Here is a 24,027-nt window from a genome sequence, read left to right on the forward strand (position 1 = left end):
TACCTTACAAGATTGCGTATGAGCCTTTCTAGAGATTAAAGGCCCCAGACTGTGGAATGTCTTCATGTTTGTCTAACTGTAACTGAAGTAATGTTTAGAGAAGCAAAGTTTAAGAATCTTCCACTGGTTGAAGGAGAAGATTGAAATATCTGGCACAAGCTGTTTAGGCAGAAAAGAGCCTCTGACAAGTTGATCGCAAAGTCAGATATGTCCATCCAGACCTTTAACTGCTCATAGGTTCTTTTTGTTGCATACAGTATTCAAATATTAGAAGAAATAGAAGGCAACAACTGCTTTTCTTTTCAGCCCTTATTATTAAAATAGCTTATGAATTTGCAAATTTCAGAATTTAAGTAATCTTACACCATTGAGTGTAGGACAATTTTTTACTAGGTTTGACATGTGAAAACCATGTTTGCCACCAAGCAAACAATATGAGCTGTGTCATGTGAAAACCAACATAGTGGGTTTGCGACCAGCATGGATCCAGACCAGCCTGCGCATCCACGCATTCTGGTCAGGATCCATGCTGTTCGCTTTCAAAGCCTATTGCAATTAAAGAAATCTTTAGCGAACAGCATGGATCCTGGATCCATGCTAGTCGCAAAGCCACTATGTTGGTTTTCTCATGGCACGGCTCATATTGCCATTCTGATTAACATTGTATACTGCATTGGGTAGAGAACAGTATTAGATAATTTTATATCAGTGGATCTTATCACTTTTTTTTGGTTAATTATTGAAATAACATAGTGAAATATATCCGGAATTTTCATAGTGAAAATGTTTTACTGTTACAAATGGTTTTGGTTAACCCTTAGCCTGCTAAATTTCTAAAATGGACTGGTCCATCGTTCAGTTTGGGCAATACCATTTATTATTCGAAGGGGTGTTCACTGAAAATTTACTGACAGAATAGCGAACAGTGCAGACCATGATCAGACTGCACGGATGTGCAGGCTGATCTTGGTCTGCACTGGTCGCAAAGGCAGAATCACTTGCCGCCAGCAGGCTAAAGGTTAAAATCATTTAAAAGAATTAAACAAAAACATAATTTGTTTATTTGACATGCAAGATCAAAATGGCATTCACTCCTTAACACCAGATCTTATAACTGCCCTAATGGCTATACCACTCCTGAAAATATTGCTTTTGATGTTCACTCCTTAAAATATCTTACTCTGAAACAAATATCTTGTAAATCTTCAATTATTTCTGACAGACTACATTGTGACATCAAAGGTGCTGCAGTGTACATTATTGATGCAGATTTCTGCTGTTTATGTGCTGATGATATCTCCAGTAATTGTAGCTTCTTCCAGAAGCAGGCGGAAATATTAAGAAAAAACAAAATCGATTGCTTTCTCTAAACTGTAGTTGGTGTCAAACTGATAAATTATGTGCAGAGGTTACCTTTTATCAGCATTGAGTATTTTGTAAAGCAAGGAAAGAAAATATGAATATTAGAGCAAAATTAATTTAAACTAAAATTACTTTAAAGCGAAAGAAGTTTATCTGCCCCTTTATTATAACATGCACTTAGACTTCATTTCCTCTCACTTGTCATAAATGTTTTTCATACTAAGACAGTATCATATTGTTCCTTTAATACATTTTTAATAAAATTAAAATTATTATGAGTGGGGAGGCTAAGGTCTTTACAGTTAAAGCTCACACATTGGGGTTCAAGGCTAAAAATTATTCAGTGCTTAATAAAAAACTATCATTAGTTGATTTCTAAGTTGAACAAATTACATGTTTCGCTTGATTTCTGTTTAGTCATTGACATGCTGTTTAATGTCTGTTTTTGTCTTGTCATATCTGTCAATTTCTATTAATTTTCGTCTTTGAACAGTCAGCTTTAATGACTTTCAACATTGTATTTTCAGGTATAATGGCAGGTTCTAATAGGTCAGGTGACCTTGAAGATGCACAAAAGTCAATTCCAACTGGTACATTATCGGCAATAACAACTACCAGCATTGTCTGTATCCTTTGTGTATCATATATATATATATATATATAAAATAATGTGGAAAAGTCTATGCTTTAAATCATCCAATTCGGGCAGTACCACTTACTATTCAAAGGGGTGTTCACTGAAAATTTACTGACTGAATAGCGAACAGTGCAGACCATAATTGTGCAGGCTAATCTTGGTCTGCACTGGTCGCAAAGGCAAAATCACTTGTGACCAGCAGACTTAAGGTTAAGACTAGCTAGATTGTGCAAATTTCCATAACAGAATTTCAACTTGGATATTATACAGGAATCTAGCGACGCCTTTAGTTTAATTTACACAAGTGAGATGCAATGCTTTAATTTCAAAATGTTTTTTTTTGGTTTCTATGCCATTTTTGTATATGAATAATTTTAATGCAGACTGTTTCATGTTATTTAAAGCTGGCAGATTTTTTTTTTTGTCTTAAGTGGATACCTGTGTACTGAATTACAGATGACTTGATCATGCTAATTGTTTACTCCTGTTGAATGCTAATTTTATGGGTTTTTATCTTATGCTTCTATTAGAGGGTTCTGCAAAGACTGGGGTGTTCAGAATTCTGCCAAACTTAGATGATAGCTAATGTAGGAAAGTTTATTTTTATGTTGAAAGCAGATAAAACAGCTGTCCAAATAGGAAATATGCAAATGAGCCGTGCCATGAGAAAACCAACATAGTGGGTAAGCGACCAGCATGGATCCAGACCAGCCTGCGCATCCGCGCAGTCTGGTCAGGCTCCATGCTGGTCGCTTTCAAAGCCTATTACAATTAGAGAAACCGTTAGCGAACAGCATGGATCCTGACCAGACTGCGCGGATGCGCAGGCTGGTCTGGATCCTTGCTGGTCGCATACCCACTATGTTGGTTTTCTCATGGCACGGCTCAAATTATATGGTTAGAAAAGCATTACTATCAATTTTACACATGAAGTTATTAAGGTCAGGGTCATAAAGGGAGGTAATAAAAAACAATAGGTTAACATTTTTGCTCTGCTAACTCTTACCCTGCTAAATTTCTATAATGAACTTGTCCATTCTTTTAATTTGGACAGTACCATTTACTCTTAAAATGGGTGCATAACAAAAAGTTACCGACTGAATGGCAAACACTGCAGATCATGATCAGACTGCACAGATTGTGTTGCAGCAACATTATAAACAAGGCCATTTTCATATGACCCTTTGAAACAATTAATAGCTCCCTTTCGATAACATTCTTAAGTGTGGAAATGTTTAAACTCAACATTTTATGTAGAATTTTCATTTCACTTCCCCCTTGTACTCATCTGATCTACTATACATTTTTACTAAACTCAAAATATGATATTGGTTCAAAATTATTAGTCATACTTTATCTTTTTTAGCACAGTTAGTTAACTAATGTGAAAGTAGGAACATTTCAGGCTAAAGTACTGGTGTACAATCAGTATAAACAGAGTTTTCCTTAACTATTTACTAGATGTAACATGTACATTCTTCTTTGCTGGTACAATAGAAGGAGATTTACTCAGAGACAAGTAAGTATTCCTTTCTCATTTATTCTACGCTTTGTGCTTTGATCCAATTTTCACCATGTCTGTTTGTAGAATTGCATTCTCAGAAATGTTTGTTAGCTTGTCTGATTTTTCTTAAAAAATCTACCAGGTATTGTTGTCATTTGATCGTCGGTGTCGGTGTTGGCATTGGTTTTTAGCTCACCAGAGCACAAAGTGCTCAAGGTGAGTTATTGTGACCGGTCATTGTCTGGCGTTCGTCAACATTTGCCTTGTGAACACTCTAGAGGCCACAGTTGTAACCCAGTCTTTATGAAACTTGGTCAGAATGTTAGTCTTGATGATTTCAAGGTCAAGTTTGAAACTGGGGTCATGTGGGATCTAAAACTAGGTCACTAGGCCAGATCAAAGGAAAAGCTTGTGAACACACTAGAGGCCACAGTTATGACCCCATCTTTATGAAACTTTGTCAGAATGTGTGTCTTGATGATCTCTAGGTCAAGTTTGAAACTTGGTCATGTTGGGTCAAAAACTAGGTCACTAGGCCAGATCACAAGAAAAGCTTGTGAACACTCTAGAGGCCACAGTTGTGATTCAATCTTTATGAAACTAGGTCAAAATGTTTGTCTTGATGATTTCTAGGTCAGGTTCAAAACTGGGTCATGTTGGGTCAAAAACTAGGTCACTAGGCCAGATCACAGGAAAAGCCTTTGAACACTCTAGAGGCCACATTTGTGACCTAATCTTTATGAAACTTGGTCAGAATGTTTGTCTTGATGTTCTCTAGGTCACCTTAGAAACTGGGTCATGTGGGTTCAAAAACTAGGTCACTAGGCCAGATCAAAGGAAAACCTTGTTAACACTCTAGAGACCACAATTTAAGTTTGAAACTCCTGCAGATTAGTCAGAACGTTTGTCTTGATGATCTATAGTTCAAGTTTGAATCTGTGTCATGTGGGATAAAAAAACTAGGTCATCTGGTCAAATCAAAGGAAAAGCTTGTGAACACTCTAGAGGCCACATTTGTGACCCAATCTTTATGAAACTTGGTCAGTATGTTTGCCTTGTTGATCTCTAAGTCAAATTCGAAACTGGGTCATGTGGGGTCAAAATCTAGGTCAGTAGGCCAGATCAACTCTGGTGAGAGATATAGGGCCATCATGGCCCTCAGGTTTTGTTTAGGTCCACCTTTTCTCAAAAACTATAAGAGCTACAGCTTTGAAACTTTGCACACTTGTGTATCATCATTAGGTGACTATGTAGGCCAAGACCCATAACTCTAACCTGTATTTTGTTAGAATTATAGCCCTTTTTGTATGTTGGCAAACAGTATTTCCTGATTCCACTTCAGTGTTTTACAGCAAATGCTGTCTTCTTTTATCCTGTAATCATGTACATTTAATCTTTAATGTTCTAATATTTCTTTAGCCTTCATTGCAGCGAAAAAAAATCACAGTGTTATTCATATATTTGAAGGTAATGTGATGGCTGATATTTATGGAAGATTTGATTTCGCAAAAGTTTAACCCTCACAAATATTATTCAGCCAATTTCACATTTAATACAGTTGTTACCGAAACGTTAAAAACATTTTTCAAAAATGTGTCGGAAGTGTTACATATTTGATGAAATCTCTTTGAATACAGACTTGGAGAAAGTATAAACGGAGGGCTGGTTGTGGCGTACCTGGCATGGCCGACAAAATGGGTGATTCTGATTGGCTCTTTTCTGTCAACCGTTGGAGCAGGTCTTCAGTCGCTGACAGGTACAGTTATCTAGACATCTGTTTTATAACATATTCAAAATCCTGAACACTTCTTGTAAAGCAATCTAATTTTGTACAAATTAAGTTTTTACTGGAAAACTAGGTTATTTAATTGATGAATGGAGGGTATGCTTGCAGTTGCCTATGTAACCTGTGCAGATGAGATACATCCCAGAGGAAAAAGGTCATGAGGTTATTTGAATTTTTAGGTGGCAACTTTGTCTAGTATCATGTACCAGAGTACTGCAGTGGTAAAATAAAGCACATCTTGAAAAGGTGTTTTTGTGAGTTTGTGAATTCTGTGAAGTAATAGTCCTTGTTAATTGATTTATTGCTGAATACCTAGCTATATTTTCAGTCATTAAAATATTTTCTTAAAACCAAAAACAATTTGTTCAGTAAAATGAAAACCATAAGCTCATACGCTTTTCATCCTTTCATAGATATTTCAGATATTGCATAACAACCTGTCTTATTTTGAAGAGAGAAAATGTCAAAAGCAGTTTTAATTGAAGCCGCTGATTGAAGACCTGTCATTGCTAAGTGTAATATAATGCCTCATTATTTTTCAGGAGCTCCGAGACTATTGCAAGCCATTGCTATGGATGGGGTTATACCAGTAATCAACTTTTTCTCTGTAACAACAAAACGTGGAGAGCCATTTAGGGCGTTGTTGCTTACTTTGGCTATATCAGAGATAGGAATCTTGATCGCCAACCTTGATGTTGTAGCTCCTGTTATAACAATGTAAGTTGTAAATGAGGCTTGCTGCAAACCTTGATGTTGTAGCTCCTGTTATAACAATGTAAGTTGTAAATGAGGCTTGCAGCAAACCTTGATGTTGTAGCTCCTGTTATAGCGATGTAAGTTGTAAATGAGGCTTGCAGCAAACCTTGATGTTGTAGCTCCTGTTATAACAATGTAAGTTGTAAATGAGGCTTGCAGCAAACCTTGATGTTGTAGCTCCTGTTATAGCAATGTAAGTTGTAAATGAGGCTTGCTGCAAACCTTGATGTTGTAGCTCCTGTTATAACTATGTAAGTTGTAAATGAGGCTTGCAGCAAACCTTGATGTTGTAGCTCCTGTTATAACAATGTAAGTTGTAAATGAGGCTTGCAGCAAACCTTGATGTTGTAGCTCCTGTTATAACAATGTAAGTTGTAAATGAGGCTTGCTGCAAACCTTGATGTTGTAGCTCCTGTTATAACAATGTAAGTTGTAAATGAGGCTTGCAGCAAACCTTGATGTTGTACCTCCTGTTATAACAATGTAAGTTGTGAATGAGGCTTGCAGCAAACCTTGATGTTGTAGCTCCTGTTATAACAATGTAAGTTGTAAATGAGGCTTGCTGCAAACCTTGATGTTGTAGCTCCTGTTATAAGTATGTAAGTTGTAAATGAGGCTTGCTGCAAACCTTGATGTTGTAGCTCCTGTTATAACAATGTAAGTTGTAAATGAGGCTTGCAGCAAACCTTGATGTTGTAGCTCCTGTTATAACAATGTAAGTTGTAAATGAGGCTTGCTGCAAACCTTGATGTTGTAGCTTCTGTTATAAGTATGTAAGTTGTGAATGAGGCTTGCTGCCCACCTTGATGTTGTAGCTCCTGTTATAAGTATGTAAGTTGTGAATGAGGCTTGCTGCCCACCTTGATGTTGTAGCTCCTGTTATAAGTATGTAAGTTGTGAATGAGGCTTGCTGCCCACCTTGATGTTGTAGCTCCTGTTATAAGTATGTAAGTTGTGAATGAGGCTTGCTGCAAACCTTGATGTTAACCTTGATGTTGTAGCTCCTGTTATAACAATGTAAGTTGTAAATGAGGCTTGCTGCAAACCTTGATGTTGTAGCTCCTGTTATAACTATGTAAGTTGTAAATGAGGCTTGCTGCCCACCTTGATGTTGTAGCTCCTGTTATAGCGATGTAAGTTGTAAATGAGGCTTGCTGCCCACCTTGATGTTGGAGCTCCTGTTATAAGTATGTAAGTTGTAAATGAGGCTTGCTGCAAACCTTGATTTTGTAGCTCCTGTTATAAGTATGTAAGTTGTAAATGAGGCTTGCTGCCCACCTGATGTTGGAGCCCTGTTATAAGTATGTAAGTTGTAAATGAGGCTTGCTGCAAACTTGATGTTGGAGCTCCTGTTTAAGTATGTAAGTTGTGAATGAGGCTTGCAGCAAACCTGATGTTGTAGCTCCTGTTATAACTAATGTAGTTTGTAAATGAGGCTTGCAGCAAACCTTGATGTTGTAGCTCCTGTTATAGCGATGTAAGTTTTAATGAGGCTTGCAGCAACCTTGAATTGGAGCTCTGTTATAAGTATGTAAGTTGTGAATGAGGCTTGCTGCAAACCTTGATGTTGTACTCCAGTTATAACTATGTAAGTTGTAATGAGGCTTGCTGCCCACCTTGATGTTGTAGCTCCTGTTAAAGCGATGTAAGTTGTTAATGAGGCATGCACAACCTTGATGTTGGAGCTCCTGTTATAAGTATGTAAGTTGTGAATGAGGCTGCTGCCCACCTTGATGTTGTAGCTCCTGTTATAAGTATGTAAGTTTGAATGAGGCTGCTGCAAACTTGATGTTGTAAGCTCCTGTTATAAGTATGTAAGTTGTTAATGGAGGCTTGCTGCCCACCTTGATGTTGTAGCTCCTGTTATCAATGAAGTTGTGAATGAGGCTTGCTGCAAACTTTGATGTTGGAGCTCCTGTTATAATATGTAAGTGTGAATGAGGCTTGCTGCAAACCTTGATGTTGTAGCTCCTGTTATAACTATGTAAGTTGTGAATGAGGCTTGCTGCAAACCTTGATGTTGTAGCTCCTGTTATAAGTATGTAAGTTGTTAATGAGGCTTGCTGCCCACCTTGATGTTGTAGCTCCTGTTATAAGTATGTAAGTTGTGAATGAGGCTTGCTGCAAACCTTGATGTTGTAGCTCCTGTTATAACTATGTAAGTTGTAAATGAGGCTTGCTGCCCACCTTGATGTTGTAGCTCCTGTTATAGCGATGTAAGTTGTTAATGAGGCTTGCAGCAAACCTTGATGTTGGAGCTCCTGTTATAAGTATGTAAGTTGTGAATGAGGCTTGCTGCCCACCTTGATGTTGTAGCTCCTGTTATAAGTATGTAAGTTGTGAATGAGGCTTGCTGCAAACCTTGATGTTGTAGCTCCTGTTATAAGTATGTAAGTTGTTAATGAGGCTTGCTGCAAACCTTGATGTTGGAGCTCCTGTTATAAGTATGTAAGTTGTGAATGAGGCTTGCTGCCCACCTTGATGTTGTAGCTCCTGTTATAAGTATGTAAGTTGTTAATGAGGCTTGCTGCAAACCTTGATGTTGGAGCTCCTGTTATAAGTATGTAAGTTGTGAATGAGGCTTGCTGCAAACCTTGATGTTGTAGCTCCTGTTATAAGTATGTAAGTTGTTAATGAGGCTTGCTGCAAACCTTGATGTTGGAGCTCCTGTTATAAGTATGTAAGTTGTGAATGAGGCTTGCTGCCCACCTTGATGTTGTAGCTCCTGTTATAGCGATGTAAGTTGTAAATGAGGCTTGCTGCCCACCTTGATGTTGTAGCTCCTGTTATAAGTATGTAAGTTGTGAATGAGGCTTGCTGCCCACCTTGATGTTGTAGCTCCTGTTATAAGTATGTAAGTTGTTAATGAGGCTTGCTGCAAACCTTGATGTTGGAGCTCCTGTTATAAGTATGTAAGTTGTGAATGAGGCTTGCTGCCCACCTTGATGTTGTAGCTCCTGTTATAAGTATGTAAGTTGTGAATGAGGCTTGCTGCAAACCTTGATGTTGTAGCTCCTGTTATAACTATGTAAGTTGTAAATGAGGCTTGCTGCCCACCTTGATGTTGTAGCTCCTGTTATAAGTATGTAAGTTGTAAATGAGGCTTGCTGCCCACCTTGATGTTGTAGCTCCTGTTATAAGTATGTAAGTTGTGAATGAGGCTTGCAGCAAACCTTGATGTTGTAGCTCCTGTTATAACAATGTAAGTTGTAAATGAGGCTTGCAGCAAACCTTGATGTTGTAGCTCCTGTTATAACAATGTAAGTTGTAAATGAGGCTTGCTGCCAACCTTGATGTTGTAGCTCCTGTTATAACAATGTAAGTTGTAAATGAGGCTTGCTGCAAACCTTGATGTTAACCTTGATGTTGTAGCTCCTGTTATAACTATGTAAGTTGTAAATGAGGCTTGCTGCAAACCTTGATGTTGTAGCTCCTGTTATAACAATGTAAGTTGTAAATGAGGCTTGCTGCCCACCTTGATGTTGTAGCTCCTGTTATAACAATGTAAGTTGTGAATGAGGCTTGCAGCAAACCTTGATGTTGTAGCTCCTGTTATAACAATGTAAGTTGTAAATGAGGCTTGCAGCAAACCTTGATGTTGTAGCTCCTGTTATAACTATGTAAGTTGTAAATGAGGCTTGCTGCAAACCTTGCTGCCAACCTTGATGTTGTAGCTCCTGTTATAACAATGTAAGTTGTAAATGAGGCTTGCTGCAAACCTTGCTGCCAACCTTGATGTTGTAGCTCCTGTTATAACTATGTAAGTTGTAAATGAGGCTTGCTGCAAACCTTGATGTTAACCTTGATGTTGTAGCTCCTGTTATAACTATGTAAGTTGTAAATGAGGCTTGCTGCAAACCTTGATGTTAACCTTGATGTTGTAGCTCCTGTTATACAATGTAAGTTGTAAATGAGGCTTGCTGCAAACCCTTGATGTTAACCTTGATGTTGTAGCTCCGTTATAACTATGTAAGTTGTAATGAGGCTTGCTGCAAACTTGATGTTAACCTTGATGTTGTTAGCTCCTGTTTAACAATGTAAGTTGTAAATGAGGCTTGCTGCAAACCTTGATGTTAACCTTGATGTTGTAGCTCCTGTTATAACAATGTAAGTTGTAAATGAGGCTTGCAGCAAACCTTGAGGTTGCTGCTCCTGTTATAGCGATATAAGTTGTTAATGAGGCTTGCTGCCAACTTTGATGTTGTAGCACCTGTAATAGCAATGTAAGTTGTTGATGAGGCTTGCTGCCAACTTTGATGTTGTAGCACCTGTAATAGCAATGTAAGTTGTTGATGAGGCTTGCTGCCAACTTTGATGTTGTAGCACCTGTTATAAGTATGTAAGTTGTTAATGTGGCTTGCTGCCAACCTTGATGTTGTAGCTCCTGATATAACGATATAAGTTGTTAATGTGGCTTGCTGCCAACCTTGATGTTGTAGCTCCTGATATAACGATATAAGTTGTTGATGTGGCTTGCTGCCAACCTTGATGTTGTAGCTCCTGATATAACGATATAAGTTGTTAATGTGGCTTGCTGCCAACCTTGATGTTGTAGCTCCTGATATAACGATATAAGTTGTTAATGAGGCTTGCTGCCAACTTTGATGTTGTAGCACCTGTAATAGCAATGTAAGTTGTTGATGAGGCTTACTGCCAACTTTGATGTTGTAGCACGTGTTATAGCGGTGTAAGTTGTTAATGAGGCTTGCTGCCAACTTTGATGTTGTAGCACATGTTATAGGGATGTAAGTTGTGAATGAATAAGGCTTGCTGCCAACCTTGATATTGTGGCACCTGTTGTAGCAATGTAAGTTGTTAATGAGGCTTGCTGCCAACTTTGATGTTGCAGCACGTGTTGTAGTGATGTAAGTTGTGAATGAATAAGGCTTGCTGCCAACCTTGATATTGTGGCACCTGTTGTAGCAATGTTAGTTGTTAATGAAGCTAGCTGCCAACCTTGATATTGTGGCACCTGTTGTAGCAATGTAAGTTGTTAATGAAGCTAGCTGCCAACCTTGATGTTGTGGCACCTGTTGTAGCAATGTAAGTTGTTAATGAAGCTAGCTGCCAACCTTGATGTTGTGGCACCTGTTGTAGCAATGTTAGTTGTTAATGAAGCTTGCTGCCAACCTTGATGTTGTGGCACCTGTTGTAGCAATGTTAGTTGTTAATGAAGCTAGCTGCCCACCTTGATGTTGTGGCACCTGTTGTAGCAATGTAAGTTGTTAATGAAGCTAGCTGCCAACCATGATGTTGTGGCACCTGTTGTAGCAATGTTAGTTGTTAATGAAGCTTGCTGCCAACCTTGATGTTGTGGCACCTGTTGTAGCAATGTTAGTTGTTAATGAAGCTTGCTGCCAACCTTGATGTTGTGGCACCTGTTGTAGCAATGTTAGTTGTTAATGAAGCTTGCTGCCAACCTTGATGTTGTGGCACCTGTTGTAGCAATGTTAGTTGTTAATGAAACTTGCTGCCAACCTTAATGTCATGGCACCTGTTATAATGCTGTAAGTTGTAAATAAGGCTTGCTTCCAAACTTGATGTTGTTAATAAGGTTTGCTGCCAATCTTGATGTTATGACACTAGTTATAACAATATAAGTTGTTAGTGAGGCTTCCTGCCAACCTTGATGTTGTGGCAACTGTTATTACCATGTTAGAATTTTATTAGGCTTGCTTCCTACCTTGCTGTAATGACAGCTATTTCAACAATGAGACTTGCTCTAAATACAGTGAAATCATTAATAGTTGTGGAGGATAAATTTTCATGACATTTCTGAATAAGTCGATCACTTATATTAAACCCCAACAAACTAATTAAATTCCCATTCCTCTATGTAGTTGAAATGCAAGAAATCATATTCAAAGAAATGGCTATTTTGGCCAAGACCAAAAAATTTCATGTTGGTGAAATTAAATGATTTCACATTCTCACTGAAGTTACTCTGAGCCAATATTTACATTTGTTCTAAATCAGAAAATCAGACTTTCACTCTTTTTTAGCTCATCTGATTTTTTGAAAAAAAATGATGAGTTATTGTCATCACTTGAGCGGTTGTCGGCGTCGGCGTCGGCGTTGCCTGGTTAAGTTTTATGTTTAGGTCAGCTTTTCTCCTAAACTATCAAAGCTATTGCTTTGAAACTTGGAATACTTGTTCACCATCATAAGCTGACCCTGTATAGCAAGAAACATAACTCCATCTTGCTTTTTGCAAGATTTATGGCCCCTTTTGTACTTAGAAAATATCAGATTTCTTGGTTAAGTTTTATGTTTAGGTCAACTTTTCTCCTAAACTATCAAAGCTTTTGCTCTGAAACTTGGAATACTTGTTCACCATCATAAGCAGACCCTGTACGTCAAGAAACATAACTCCATCTTGCTTTTTGCAAGAATTATTGCCCCTTTTGGACTTAGAAAATCAGTTTTCTTGGTTAAGTTTTATGTTTAGGTCAGCTTTTATCCTAAACTATCAAAGCTATTCCTTTAAAACTTGCAACACTTGTTCACCATCATAAGCTGACCCTGTACAGCAAGAACATAACTCCATCCTGCTTTTTGCAAGATTTATGGCCCCTTTTGGACTTAGAAAATATCAGATTTCTTGGTTAAGTTTTATGTTTAGGTCTACTTTTTCTCTAAACTATCAAAGCTATTGCTTTAAAACTTGCAACTCTTGTTCACCATCATAAGCTGACCCTGTACAGCAAGCAACATAACTCCATCCTGCTTTTTGCAATAATTATTGCCCCTTTTGGACTTAGAAAAATCATTTTCTTGGTTGAATATTATGTTTAAAACAACTTTTCTCATAAACTATCAAAGCTATTGCTTTAAAACTTGCAACAGTTTTTCACCATCATAAGTGGACACTGTACCTCAAGAAACATAACTCTATCCTGCTTTTTGCAAGAGTGATGGCCCTTTTTAGACTTAGAAAATCATGGGTAGGACAATATTTCTATTATACAAAAAAAATCAGATGAGCGTCAGCACCCGCAAGGCGGTGCTCTTGTTAGATCGACTATTCGAAGAATAGGGGAGCTATCCTACTTGCCCCGGCGTCAGCGTTAGCGTGAGCGTCACACAAATGTTAAAAGTTTGCGTACCACCCCAAATATTTTCAAAGTCCATTGAGATATTGCTTTAATATATTTTGCATACTTGTTTACCATCATGACCCCAGTCTGTAAAAAGGAGGAGGCAACTCTATCAAGCATTTTGACTGAATTATGATCCCTTTTCGACTTAGAATATGCTTATTGTAATGTTATAGTTTTACTCATAGCTTATATTACATTATCAAACACTGAGAATAGTCGAGCGCGCTGTCCACTGACAGCTCTTGTTTATTGTTTACAATATTTTTTGACAAGTTTTAAAGTATTCTACAATTTAGCAGATATCTACTTTCATCTTAAAACTTACAACATTTCTGCATGTCAAGCAGAATTGATACATTGGAAACAAACCAAGCTTGAGAGAATGAAAGTTTTTATGTCTTTCATTAAGTCTGAAATTCTTGATGTAAGGACACTAATTTACATGTGAAAGAATAATTATTCTGTATGACTTGAAGTCTTTAAGAAAACAAAAAACAGTTTGCTCATAAATAATGCTTGTTATCAGGATTTATTCAGAACTTTCTTTCTTTCATCAATGATCTCGTCTGTATTGTAACTTAGATAATAAACACAGATTTTCTGTATATAGGCAATTATCAGAGACTTAAAAGAGACAGTAAATAGATATCTGCTATAAAATCTTTTTTCTGATGACAGTTTTATGTCTGTAAGCTTAGATAATGAAATGTTTGGCTAGTTGTCAGAAGTGTACAGATCCTGAAAGTTAAACTTTTAAGATACTATTTTTGTCGAGCCCACTAGCGGAAGCGAAGACATAGTTGTTCAAATGGCTGTTCGGTGTATGTGCATGCGTGCATCCACCCGTCAGCGTGTGCGTCGGGATTTGTTTGTCCGGACCATAACTTTGACATACATGGAGCAATATTGTTCACATTTGGCATGAATGTTAACCTCAGTGAGACTGAGTGTCATGGGCAAACCCCAGGTTCCTATCTCAAAAGTCAAGGTCAAAGTTGGAGGTCAAATGTCATGTCAGATCTTGTCCAGCCCATAACTTTGACATGCATTGAGGAACCTTGTTTATATTTGGCATAAATGTTAAACTCAATGAGACAGAGTATCAAGTGCAAACCCTAGGTTCCTGTCTCAAAGGTCAAGGTCACAGTTTGGGGTCAAAGGTCATTTTAGAGCTTGTCCAGGCCATAACTTCTGATAATTATGGAGTAATCTTTTTTTTTTCTTTGGTGTAAATGTTCACCTCTATGAGGCTGAGTGTTGTGCGCAAACCTCGGGTCCACATCTCGAAGGTCAAGGTCACACTTTGTTTCAAAGGTAATTTAAGAGCTTGTCCGGGCTGTAACTTTGCCATGCATAAAGCAATCTTTTTTTTATTTGGCATAGATGTTTGCCTCAATGAGACAGAGTGTCACATGCAACTCCCAGGCCCCTACCTCAAAGGTCAAGGTCATACTTAGAGGTCAAAGGTTAAAACTTGGTGCTGTTAGTCCATTTGACAACTGGTGGGCTCGACATGTTGCCAGTGGGCATCTACTTCATTTGTTGCAATTGTTTTTATTTAGTACTGACTTTAATGAAACTTTGCAAAGAAATAAGCTGCTACAGGTTTTAAAAGCATTGTAAATTTAGCAGCATTCTTACATTCTTAACAAAACAAAAATGATCCGTGCCATGAGAAAACCAACATTGTGGGTTTGCGACCAGCATGGATCCAGACCAGCCTGCGCATCCACGCAGTCTGGTCAGGATCCATGCTGTTCGCTAACAGTTTCTCCAATTCCAATAGGCTTTAAAAGCGAACAGCATGGAGCCTGACCAGACTGCACGGATGCGCAGGCTGGCCTGGATCAATGCTGGTTGCAAACCCACTATGTTGGTTTTCTCATGGCACGGCTCATTAATGATGATGAGTGTTTTAAATCTTGAAATACTGATGATTTCAGCTGCTGTTTTTAATTTGGACATTTTCAGTCCATGTTTAAAATGATTTTATATTTTGTCCATTTTAAGGTTTTTCCTGATGTGTTATGGCTTTGTGAACATGGCGTGCGCATTACAGACTCTGTTAAGAACTCCGAGTTGGAGACCAAGGTTCAAGTTCTACCACTGGTGAGTTCAGACCCAATTATTTTGTCTCCTCATGTATATATTGCTTTCTATGACTTCAGTTTTTCCGTCTGTCTGTCTGTCCATCTTTTACAAAAGTTTGTCCAGACTACTTCTCTGAAACTACCAGCGAGTTTTCAACCAAACTTTCTAGAAAGGTTCAAGTTTTAGCAAGGTTCAAGTTCTACCACTGAGTTCAAACCAAATTATTATGCCTCCCCAAGTATACTATGCTGTCTGTTAGGTGGTCGGTTTGTCCATCTGTCTGTCCATGTGTTACAAAAGTTTGAACTACTTGTCTTAAACTATTGGTGGGATTTCAGCCAAACTTTGTAGAAAGTTTTGGTACCAAAGCTAGTTTTGAATGTCATCAGCATTGTCATGTTGATTTTTTCTTGACAGGGTTATGACCCCTGAATTATTGTATTTTAATAAATGTTGTTCAGACTTTTTCTCCTATACTACTGACCGGCTTTAAATGAAACTGTAGGATTGATTAGTCCTTTGAAAAAAAAAGCTATGTTTCAATATGTTTATAGTCTAGCTCCATTATTTCTTCACCAATCCTATTTATACAGAATGTATATGTCTATAAAATCTTATTAACAGTTTATAGTAGGCCAGTTTGGAGTAGAAAATCCAGAGTTATGTGCCCTTGATTTATCAAAAATACCAAATATCACTGTGTTTATTCTTTAGCGCTTTCATATCTGAAGAAGTCCTAATCATATTTACTCAGAATATTTATAGATATATTTATATTGATTTTATATAATATTTATGTTTCTTGTTTTTTAGGATTTTATCATTAATTGGTCTAGCACTGTGTGTAGTTCTGATGTTTATATCCAGTTGGTACTACGCTATCACTGCTATGGCTATAGCTGCTTTTGTCTACAAGTACATTGAATATAAAGGGTAGGTTGCATTTATATCAAATGTCCAGGCCCAGTGTTCACAAAACATTTTTCGGTCTCAGCTGAGTTTGATAATTAAATTTCTTTGTCATTTATATCTAAATTGCATGTTAAAAATTTAATTTTAAGTTAATAACTATTTTCAAGTGACTATTTCATCTCGATGGTCAATATCAATTGAAATTTAATCTTGAAGTTTAGGTAAGATTGATAGTAAAATTTCAAACTCAAACTCACCTGAGACTGAAAATGTTTTGTGAACATGGGGCCAGTTCTCGTGCTGTTTCTTTTTTTTTTGGTTTGTACAGATCTGAGGTTTTTGAGTGTATGAAATAAATTTTGATTGAAACCTTTTCTGATCAAAATAAATGAAGTGTCTTTGTCTTGGAAGAAACACAGTTTGATTTCTTTTCAATGAAAGTTCATGAATTCATTAAAGACAAGGTGGAACTTCATAGATCTGATATTTCTTAGTAACTACAACTAAATTTGATTGATTTTGATAGATGTTATTACTTTATTTGAGCACATATACTGATTAAAAGTCTTATCTGTTTTGTCAGTGTGTCAAAACCTAATACCAAACTAATGCAATACATTTGCCAAAGATAGCTGAGTTGTGTCTGCAGCAGTTTTAATATTGTGTTAAAAACTTCTGATATTAGTGGTGTAACCAGGAGAAATGAGAAATTTTATGTAAATGTCATCTAAAACAATGAGTTACATGTATCATAGTTGTACAAAATAAGAATTTTTAAAACTTTTAACGGCATACTTATGACTTAGTTCGTTTTAGGTGAGGTTCATCAAACCTGCATAACCTCACCATCAGACCTACACCCGTTCTATGTGTAGAAGTTAATTTCTTTCATTGAAGTAGTTCATACTGATCAGAAATTCAGGAAAGTAGTGAAAATATATTACTCAAATAGTGCCATGGCGAATAAAATACTGAGAAGAAGTTAGTGAATTGAAACATTATAAACAGACTTTTGCAGTTACTATTTTTTTTAAGTAAAAGTGGGTCAGGTGGCTTGAAAAACAGTTAGTTTGGGATGATAATGGAGCAGTTGATTAGTTTTGGCCTTATAGAAGTAGAGTTAAATTAAATATAACATTATGACCTTGACCTTTCAGTGCTGAGAAAGAATGGGGAGATGGGATCAGAGGTCTGGCCATGTCAGCAGCCAGGTACTCTCTACTGAGGGTCCAACAGGGGCCACCACATACCAAAAATTGGAGGTACCATAATATTTCTATTTCATCTTCAGCTCTTGGCTTCAAAAATTGTAAAAAAAATCTTCAGTTTGGAGACCAGTCTAAGAACACAATATGAGCCGCACCATGAGAAAACAGACATAGTGGCTTTGCGACCAGCATGGATCCAGACCAGCCTGCGCATCTGCACAGTCTGGTCAGGATCCATGCTGTTCGCTAACAGTTTCTCTAAATGCAATAGGCTTTGAAAGCGAACAGCATGGATCCTGACCAGACTGCGCGGATGTGCAGGCTGGTCTGGATCCATGCTGGTCACAAAGCCACTATATTGGTTTTCTCATGGCACGGCTCATATTATGTCAGTGGTCAATTTCAAATTTATGCTCAGCCGTAGCCAATCAAATTACTGGGTTTTGAGACTGGTTTTCCAAATTTGGTTTTAAAACCCAGAATTCCGAACCCAAATTTATAACCGAGGACACAAATATATTTGTAACTGTTTCTGTTGTGTTGATTTAAACAAGATCTGTAATTACTTTCTAACACTCTTTGAAAATTTAATCAGCAAAACATGACTAATGATTAACTAGTGCTGTGCATTTCTTTTAAAAAATATCCATTAGCCCATTATATATTAAGTAAAAAACTTCAGATAAATTGTTTCAAAGATTAAAGTAAAAGCTACAAATCTTTGTTATTTTGCAAGATTTCTGGAGATATTTTCTAAGTTTAGATAAAATGCTCTTTGACTGATTGGCACACAGATTTAAGAAATGAGTATGTTGTTAAGATAAATAACCATGTACAGACGTCATAAAATCTTATGTAGCTGAAGAACAGGATTTTAAGGTTGTCAGTTATTGACTATTTCAGAATATTTATTTACCAGACAATCATTCTGTCTGTTTTTGTTCTAGACTTACATTGTTGTTATATATAAGCCGGGCCATGGGAAAACCAACAAAGTGGCTTTGCGACCAGCATGGATCCAGACCAGCCTGCGCATCCGCGCAGTCTGGTTAGGATCCATGCTGTTCACTAACAGTTTCTCCAATTCCAATAGGCTTTAAAAGCGAACAGCATGGATCCTGACAAGACTGCGCGGATGCGCAGGCTGGTCTGGATCCATGCTGGTCGCAAAGCCACTATGTTGGTTTTCTCATGGCGCGGCTCATATATCTTTCTCTGTAGTTGGCTTCTCTATGAGGCTGATAGGTAGAGAACATGAATTACAGTGAAGATGTTAAAGTTTTGAATCTTGGGCGAGACATATTCTCTATTTTTGAGTGACTAAGACAGTGCCTCTAAAGTCTTTGTCCTCCACCTCTTGTATCATGTGGAGAAATTGTCAGTTGCATGCAGAGAAACAATAGCTATGTTACTGGATTGTGTTTAATTGAAATACTGCTGAAAAATAAGTAGAGAGAGCACAGCTCTTACTGATTTTAGGGTTACGAGTTTGATCCGCAGGTGAGTTTGATAAAAGACATTGTGTCTGAAACCATTTATCCTCCACCTCTGAATTATGTGGAGAAGTTGGCATTTACATGCAGAAAACAGTTTAGTTCTGGTACAGGATCCAGGAATACTGGTTAGGTTAACTGCTTCTGTTATATAAATGAAATACTGTTGAAAACTGGCGCTAAACTCAAAACAAACAAACAAATTCACTGTATTTCATTTTAATTTGGACACCAATAACAACTCATAGTACCAAGGATTCTATTTCATGTTAATGGTGAATACTTTTTTTCACATTTTGTCTTCAGAGCTTGCCAATATAATATAATTTCTTTATATACTGTGTGTTTGCAATGATACTTGATACTTATGTTTGCATTTCTTGGCTTGACAGAGGTTTTATATTTTCACCAGCTGCTGTCATCATCTTTATTTTTCTTATTTGTTAATATACAGAACTTGCTTCGAAAACAGCTGCTGTAGACTTTACCACACTTAGCAAACATTTGGGTTCTTTTTGCTTTTAGATGGTATATTCCTTAAAAAATAGTATGAATATTTCAAACATCATGTAATTTTCTCATTATCAAGGATTGAATGCAATACTGACATAACTCAGGACTTACTATAGTACTGCATTCAGCCTGGATTTGTAAACTATGTTGTCTAAAAATGTAGATACAGTCAACCGCTGTGTCAAGTCGATAATATTTCAGCATAACATTAATAGTACAGTTTTCTAAACAGTTTGTACTGAGTTAAAACACTGTGTTTGTATTAACCATCTCTGACTTCAGACCTCAGTTGTTAGTGCTATTTAAACTGGATGATGAGCTTCAGCCAAAATATTCCAAAATGGTGGAGTTTGCCTCACAATTAAAAGCTGGTTTGTATTTCATTCTTTAATGTAAAATTACTTGCTGGAAAAGTACCTGATTCAAAGGTTCAGTCTGAGTTATTGGTATAGAGGGATGGTCTGGTATTCATTTTCCGGAGTAAACATTGTTACTTATACATCTTCTCTGAAACTACATAGTTACACCATATTTGTTTTTAGCTCGACTATTCATAGAATAGTGAGCTATTGCACTCGCCCATGCGTCGGCGTCGGCGTCGGCGTCTGCGTCCGCGTCCGCGTCCCAATTTTGGTTAAGGTTTTGTATGTAAGCTGGTATCTCAGTAACCACTTGTGGGAATGGATTGAAACTTCACACACTTATTCACTGTGACAAACTGACTTACATTGCACAGGTTCCATAACTCAATTTTGCTTTTTTACAAAATTATGCCCCTTTTTCGACTTAGAAATTTTTGGTTAAGGTTTTGTATGTAAGCTGGTAACTCAGTAACCACTTGTGGGAATGGATTGAAACTTCACACACTTATTCACTGTGATGAACTAATCTACATTGCACAGGTTCCATAACTCTATTTTGCTTTTTTACAAAATTATGCCCCTTTTTCGACTTAGAAATTTTTGGTTAAGGTTTTGTATGTAAGCTGGTAACTCAGTAACCACTTGTGGGAATGGATTGAAACTTCACACACTTATTCACTGTGATGAACTAATCTACATTGCACAGGTTCCATAACTCTATTTTGCTTTTTTACAAAATTATGCCCCTTTTTCGACTTAGAAATTTTTGGTTAAGGTTTTGTATGTAAGCTAGTATCTCAGTACTTACTAATGGGAATGGATTGAAACTTCACATACTTGTTCACTATCATGATCTGACATGCACTAAGCAAGTCCCATAACTCTACTCTCTTTTTTTTCAAAATTATGCCCCTTTTTCGACTTAGCAGTTTTTGGTGAAATTTTTTTATGTAATCTGATATCTCAGTATCCACTAATTGGAATGGATTGAAACTTCACACACTTGTTCACTGTCATGATCTAACATGCACTGTGAAGGTCCCATAACTCTACTTGGCATTTTTACAAAATTATGCCCCTTTGACTTAGCAGTTTTTTGTTAAGTTTTTGTATGTAAGCTGGTATCTCAGTATCCACAAATTGGAAAGGATTGAAACTTCACACACTTGTTCTCTGTCATGATATGACATGCAGTACAGAGGTTCAATACCTCTACTTTGCATTTTACAAAATTATGCCCCTTTTTCAACTTTTGTATTCATTCAATTGACAAGGCTGTTGAATAGTCGAGCGTTGCTGTCCTCCGACAGCTCTTGTTTGTTATGCTGGCATGGCTTTCTCAGATTTTTCAGTAAAATTCGACATAATTGCTTTTACTGGCCATTAGAGCCAACAAAAAAATGGAAAACCTTTAGGCAACTTCTTCTCGTTTCTTAAAGGATCTTCATCAACTTAGCATCCTTGGATGGACACCTCTAAAATTGAACAAATGATTCTGCCTGCATTTAACAGATGCCAAAGCTGAATACTGTGAAATCATTAATATTTGTGGGGGACTAATTTTCGTGGATTTCGTGGTTGAATCAATCCACGAAATTTAATCCCAACAAACAAGTAAAATTTGCATAAATTTTATGTTCAAAAGTTGATATCCACAAATTCATATTCCCACGAATTTGCCGTTTTGACCAAAACCACGAAATTTTATGCCCACGAAATTAAACGATTTTACAGTATAGAAAGTCTTTAAACTATTCAGCTCATTCCCTTGGCACTTTGACAGATTGATGATTAAGATTAGTTAAATTGGTCAAAAACATAAATTAAATCCATAATTAAAGTGGTGAAATCATATATTGTCAGTTATTAGTTGCACTTTTTTCGAGTATAAAGGAAATAAGATCAGGGTTTTGAGATATTTTTCTCCGATCATTTGGTTCATTTTGGTGATATTGCTTTACTTTACTGTTGTTCTGCTTCATGTAAAACCGTTCAAAAACCCAGACATATTTAGAATTTGTCTTGTCAGAAAATCTTCTGCAAGAATTTAAGTATAGAAATAAAACTGCAGTCAAACATGAGTCGATTGAATAAACTCTTCTAATCAACTTTCTTGCAGTCAAATTTAGTCTGAATGGATCATTTTCCCCAAGTTTGATAACATTTGGATTAAATTTGTTTTTGCCAATTACAGAGCTACTGATCAACCTAGCTAAGGTGGACAGTAAAGGTTGACCTATTAGGATCATGTTAGTCAAGCGGAACAGTATATTAAATTTTGTAATTTCACCTGCTATATTTCTTTAATGGACTGGTTCATCTTCCAATTTGGGCAGTACCATTTATCATTTGAAGGGGTGTTTACTAAAAACTTACTGACTGAATAGCGAACAGTGCAGACCATGATCAGACTGCACGGATGTGCAGGCTGATCTTGGTCTGCACTGGTCGCAAAGGCAGAATCACTTGCCGCCAGCAGGCTAAGGGTTAATTAAAAAGTGTGGGGAAGTTCTAGTTAATTAAAAGCTGTGTTTGATTGATAGATTTGTTGATGAGAGGCATAAATAGGATATGTAGGAAATGCTTAATTCTTATTTCTCATTTGTTTGTGTTCCCTCATGTAAAAAAAAATGTACAATCTGACATACTGTATAGCGGGTTATATTCGTGGAGGTTTAATATTCGCTATATTCGTGGTCAACACTGACAGCGTGAAATCTAAACACCGCGATTTTTTGTTACAGCAAATATACACATTTCACCAAGGCTGACCACTCAATTACAGACTTTACTCATCGGCATTATTGGTTTTGTTTTTAGCTCACCTGTCACAAAGTGATGAGGTGAGCTTTTGTGATCGCGCAGCGTCCGTCGTCCGTGCGTGCGTGCGTCAGTCCGTAAACTTTTGCTTGTGACCACTCTAGAGGTCACATTTTTCATGGGATCTTTATGAAAGTTGGTCAGAATGTTCATCTTGATGATATCTAGGTCAAGTTCGAAACTGGGTCACGTGCCTTCAAAAACTAGGTCATTTTCAATCTACCTCAGAATTTGCATATTTATTATTATTTGCATGTCTAGGAAGAGAGACCGCCCCTTCTGTTGTTAACAACCAAGGTTTATAATTCGCGGTCAAGGTAGTTTCTGCGAAATTTAGACACTGTGAATTCAAAACTCTTCAAAAAGAGCGAACATTTGGCACTGTGAATATAACCCACTGTACAGTATACTGTATAATGATTTTTAGCTCATCTGATTTTTTGAAAAAAAATGATGAGTTATTGTCATCACTTGAGCGGTTGTCGGCGTCGGCGTCGGCGTTGCCTGGTTAAGTTTTATGTTTAGGTCAGCTTTTCTCCTAAACTATCAAAGCTATTGCTTTGAAACTTGGAATACTTGTTCACCATCATAAGCTGACCCTGTATAGCAAGAAACATAACTCCATCTTGCTTTTTGCAAGATTTATGGCCCCTTTTGTACTTAGAAAATATCAGATTTCTTGGTTAAGTTTTATGTTTAGGTCAACTTTTCTCCTAAACTATCAAAGCTATTGCTTTGAAACTTGGAATACTTGTTCACCATCATAAACAGACCCTGTACATCAAGAAACATAACTCCATCTTGCTTTTTGCAAGATTTATGGCCCCTTTTGGACTTAGAAAATCAGTTTTCTTGGTTAAGTTTTATGTTTAGGTCAGCTTTTATCCTAAACTATCAAAGCTATTGCTTTAAAACTTGCAACTCTTGTTCACCATCATAAGTTGACCCTGTATAGCAAGAAACATAACTCCGTCCTGCTTTTTGCAAGATTTATGGCCCCTTTTGGACTTAGAAAATATCAGGTTTCTTGGTTAAGTTTTATGTTTAGGTCAACTTTTTCTCTTAAACTATCAAAGCTATTGCTTTGAAACTTGCAACACTTGTTCACCATCATAAGCTGACCCTGTACAGCAAGCAACATAACTCCATCCTGCTTTTTGCAATAATTATTGCCCCTTTTGGACTTAGAAAATCATTTTCTTGGTTGAGTATTATGTTTAAGTCAACTTTTCTCATAAACTATCAAAGCTTTAAAACTTGCAACAGTTTTTCACCATCATAAGTGGACACTGTACATCAAGAAACATAACTCTATCCTGCTTTTTGCAAGAATGATGGCCCTTTTTAGACTTAGAAAATCATGGGTAGGACAATATTTCTATTACACAAAAAAATCAGATGAGCGTCAGCACCCGCAAGGCGGTGCTCTTGTTTTATGCATCTACTGATGCGGGAGGCATATAGTGATCGTCCTGTCCGTCTG

General features: G+C 37.1%; 1 protein-coding gene across 4 annotated transcripts in view; it reads left to right on the forward strand.

The window, feature by feature from the left end:
* LOC128557743 (solute carrier family 12 member 6-like) overlaps nucleotides 1-24,027 on the forward strand; it is a 127,824-nt gene that overhangs the window by 88,106 nt on the left and 15,691 nt on the right. For all 4 annotated transcript variants that reach the window (XM_053545916.1, XM_053545917.1, XM_053545915.1 and 1 more), the window contains 8 exons: nucleotides 1,890-1,988; nucleotides 3,461-3,518; nucleotides 5,141-5,259; nucleotides 5,832-6,006; nucleotides 15,156-15,254; nucleotides 16,050-16,169; nucleotides 17,306-17,410; nucleotides 19,645-19,733. In XM_053545916.1, the coding sequence (XP_053401891.1) occupies nucleotides 1,890-1,988; nucleotides 3,461-3,518; nucleotides 5,141-5,259; nucleotides 5,832-6,006; nucleotides 15,156-15,254; nucleotides 16,050-16,169; nucleotides 17,306-17,410; nucleotides 19,645-19,733 (864 nt within the window). The remainder of the gene's footprint in view (nucleotides 1-1,889; nucleotides 1,989-3,460; nucleotides 3,519-5,140; nucleotides 5,260-5,831; nucleotides 6,007-15,155; nucleotides 15,255-16,049; nucleotides 16,170-17,305; nucleotides 17,411-19,644; nucleotides 19,734-24,027) is intronic.

The sequence above is a fragment of the Mercenaria mercenaria genome, chromosome 6 (genome assembly GCF_021730395.1).
Source record: "Mercenaria mercenaria strain notata chromosome 6, MADL_Memer_1, whole genome shotgun sequence".
Taxonomy (NCBI): Eukaryota; Metazoa; Mollusca; class Bivalvia; order Venerida; family Veneridae; genus Mercenaria; species Mercenaria mercenaria.